A 2,847-nucleotide genomic window follows, 5' to 3' on the forward strand; every position below is an offset into this window, starting at 1 on the left:
ATATCTTGTTAATCCCCCCAAAAAACAACATCACTGGAGATGAGTATGTTTGTATAAGTGCTAAATAAAGGCCCGTGGAGCTCATAAAACCAACAATGAACTGCTGCGCTGACAATGGAGGAACAATGTGGGTCATGGACACCAAACTGTGTTGTTCGCTCATTTATTTTCATGTCAGATCGATATCTTAAGATCTGCACTCCCGGCGCATCATTATACACTGACAGATTATTATTAACTCGGTCACACGAGACAGATCATTTCAGCTGGTGCTTGAAAAGAGCTCATGAAGAGGCCAGGGGCAGAGAGATGTGAGCTGATTCTCCCCCGGGAAAAGCGCAAGAAGACCCTCACATCAAAACCTTTTGTCGTTTCCATGTGGTCGAGATTATATAAAATTTTATTTATTAGTTCAAATCTTCTTGGAGATACAAGACCGTTTTACGCTCCTGTTGGATGCGCGCGGCAGTTTGGGAAAACTGCACAGAAATGTACATATCTATATGTTTGGAGCCTGCACTTGTCAGAAGTGCTGCATTTTAATCTTTATATGAGAATAAAATAAACATTTTTTTATTTAGTTTGGCCTGAAAGTGAACCTGAAGTGTCTGAAAAGGAAAACGAGACACGGAAAAGTCGCGCGTTTCCGAACACAACCAATAAAAATGTGCAAAAATAATTCATGTTTCTTTTTTTTTCTTTTACAAATTCCATCACACAGTATGTGTAAAAGTGCGTTTGTTTTCCATTCAAATCCAACTATTTTGCTCAAATTTAGTATCCAAACCCACAAAACTTTGACCTGAACGTGCCTCTGCGCGCAAAAATCCCCACATGAAGGTCACACGGCTATACGACTCAGAACTATTTTTTATTTAACATTTTTAAATAAATAAATATCTTTCAATTACACTGAAGATATAATTTCAGAGCGGTTTCAGTCACGTGACAGTGGAGGATTCGTTTAGATCCACAAAATCCAACCAGTTGTTCACAGTAAAAAATATTTGTATCCCCCAAATATCCTAACCAACAGTGTTGCTATTGTTTGGGGGGTTCTTTACAAATCTGCCTTCCACACTGACCGGATAGGCAACAACAAAGGACCGTTTTCAGAAAAAAACTACATACAAAACGTACAACGTGTATACACTATACAATAAGTCAGGGGAGCTCCCTGATTAAATATCTGTTTATGTACAAACAGTCACATCAGTCCCCTCCATCTTTTTGGCACCATCAGGATGAAAATGTTTTAGAGAAGAGAGACAGTTCAGGGGGAGACGGACAGGTCCACGTCCTCCTTCACGGATGAGGACGGAGACGCGGGGGTGTCGTCGTCCTCCTCCTCCGAGCACCTGGCGGCCGACAAGGAGGAACATTTGCAGCTGTGTGACGCAGTCCTCTGGCCGCCGCCGCTCTTCCCCTCCTTTTTGTGCTTCACCCTGCGGTTCTGGAACCAGATCTTCACCTGTTTCTCCGACAGGTTCAGGTACGTGGCGATCTCGATGCGCCTCAGTCTGGACAGGTACATGTTGGAGGTGAACTCGCGCTCCAGCTCCAGGAGTTGCGTGCTGGTGAAGGCGGTGCGCATGCGCTTGCTGCTCTGAAGTTTGTTGCTGCTGCTTTCTGTTTAGTGAAATAAAAGTGACACAGTGTCAGGAGGGGGGAGAAAAAACAAAACAAAACATTGATGTTTTCGGTTCACGCGCGTTTTTACTCACCGATGGAGATGCAGTGGAACTGCCGCGGGTCTGGGACCGAGTACGCAGCCGGGTAGATCCCGGCTCCGTGGCTCAGGCTGATCCCGCTGGACGCAGAGTGCTGCCTGGACAGAGCCGAGTGGCAGTACTGCGAGCTGAAGGGGGGGAAGGACGCCTTGAGGAGCGGCAGGGTGGGTGGGGACGGATGGAGCTGGGACGCGGCCATGCACAGTGGGCAGAAGCACAGCAGCCCGGCTTTCCGCGAGTGGCACGAGCCCGGCAGCGCGTGCGGATGGTGCGGCGAGTGCACGGCGTAGGGGAACAGAGGAGGGTTGTTCTCGCTCCCTTTGTCGTTGGCCTCCCTTAAAATCAAGGAATCCACGAGAAAAGACCTCGGCATGTTGGCGGACTTGTTGCTGCTGCGTGTTGCGTCAGTGCGCGCTCCTTCCTGGGGACGGTGGACAGCGAAGTGGTGCTGAAGGCGCACAGAGCCGCGCCTTTAAATAGTCGTGCGCTGGGCTCGGTTCGGCCATGTGACGGTTACGCTGCAAGCGGCCAAGAGCTCTCAATAGGGTTTTGTGCCTTTCTCCAGGCATTCCCACTGCACGCTTCCCCATTATTTCACTTGTTAACTAAATGAACTGCATAATGTAGTCTATTCTTGTCGGCCCCACCCACGCTGAAAGAGGCGGCACTGCCCATTCTCCCTTTTATCATCACTCTCATTTTATCTCAGCTTAAAATCTGCGGGGGAAAACATTTGGAAAGTTCATTTTTTTTTGTCTTAAATATCAGTCAGAGTGAGAACTTCATGAAGTTCATAACGGGAGCTCTGTTTTCCACATCACTTGTTTGGGACTCGTGGCTTGAACTTGTCTGAATTTAATGATTTTTTACCTCAAGGTGAGATTTTTCTCCACGAAACAAACCCCTCCTCGTGTTTTGACTTGTTTAGGATGAGTCCAACTTGTGCGCCTCCGTCAGTGACAGCGCTAAACACAAGCGCAACAGCTGAATGTAAAGTTGATCCATTTTAAGGTTAATGTGTCATTTCTGGGCACAAAAACAGGGACAAGTCATCGCCTGGAGGCAGCGCTGTTAAAGAGCAGTGATTAATTCCTTTGCTCGGGCCCCTGCCGAGTGG

At 47.5% G+C, this 2,847-nt stretch overlaps 1 protein-coding gene across 1 annotated transcript; it reads right to left on the bottom strand.

The window, feature by feature from the left end:
- Positions 1-1,235: 1,235 nt before the first annotated feature.
- On the bottom strand, positions 1,236-2,174 carry gsx1 (GS homeobox 1). Its single transcript, XM_037687576.1, has 2 exons — positions 1,725-2,174; positions 1,236-1,629 (listed from the first exon to the last, which is right to left on the bottom strand). Exons 1-2 carry the CDS (start codon positions 2,101-2,103, stop codon positions 1,274-1,276), a joined length of 735 nt encoding a protein of 244 aa, XP_037543504.1. The 5' UTR covers positions 2,104-2,174; the 3' UTR covers positions 1,236-1,273.
- Positions 2,175-2,847: the final 673 nt, after the last annotated feature.

Source organism: Nematolebias whitei, chromosome 14 (genome assembly GCF_014905685.2).
Source record: "Nematolebias whitei isolate Nwh7 chromosome 14, NemWhi1, whole genome shotgun sequence".
Taxonomy (NCBI): domain Eukaryota; kingdom Metazoa; phylum Chordata; class Actinopteri; order Cyprinodontiformes; family Rivulidae; genus Nematolebias; species Nematolebias whitei.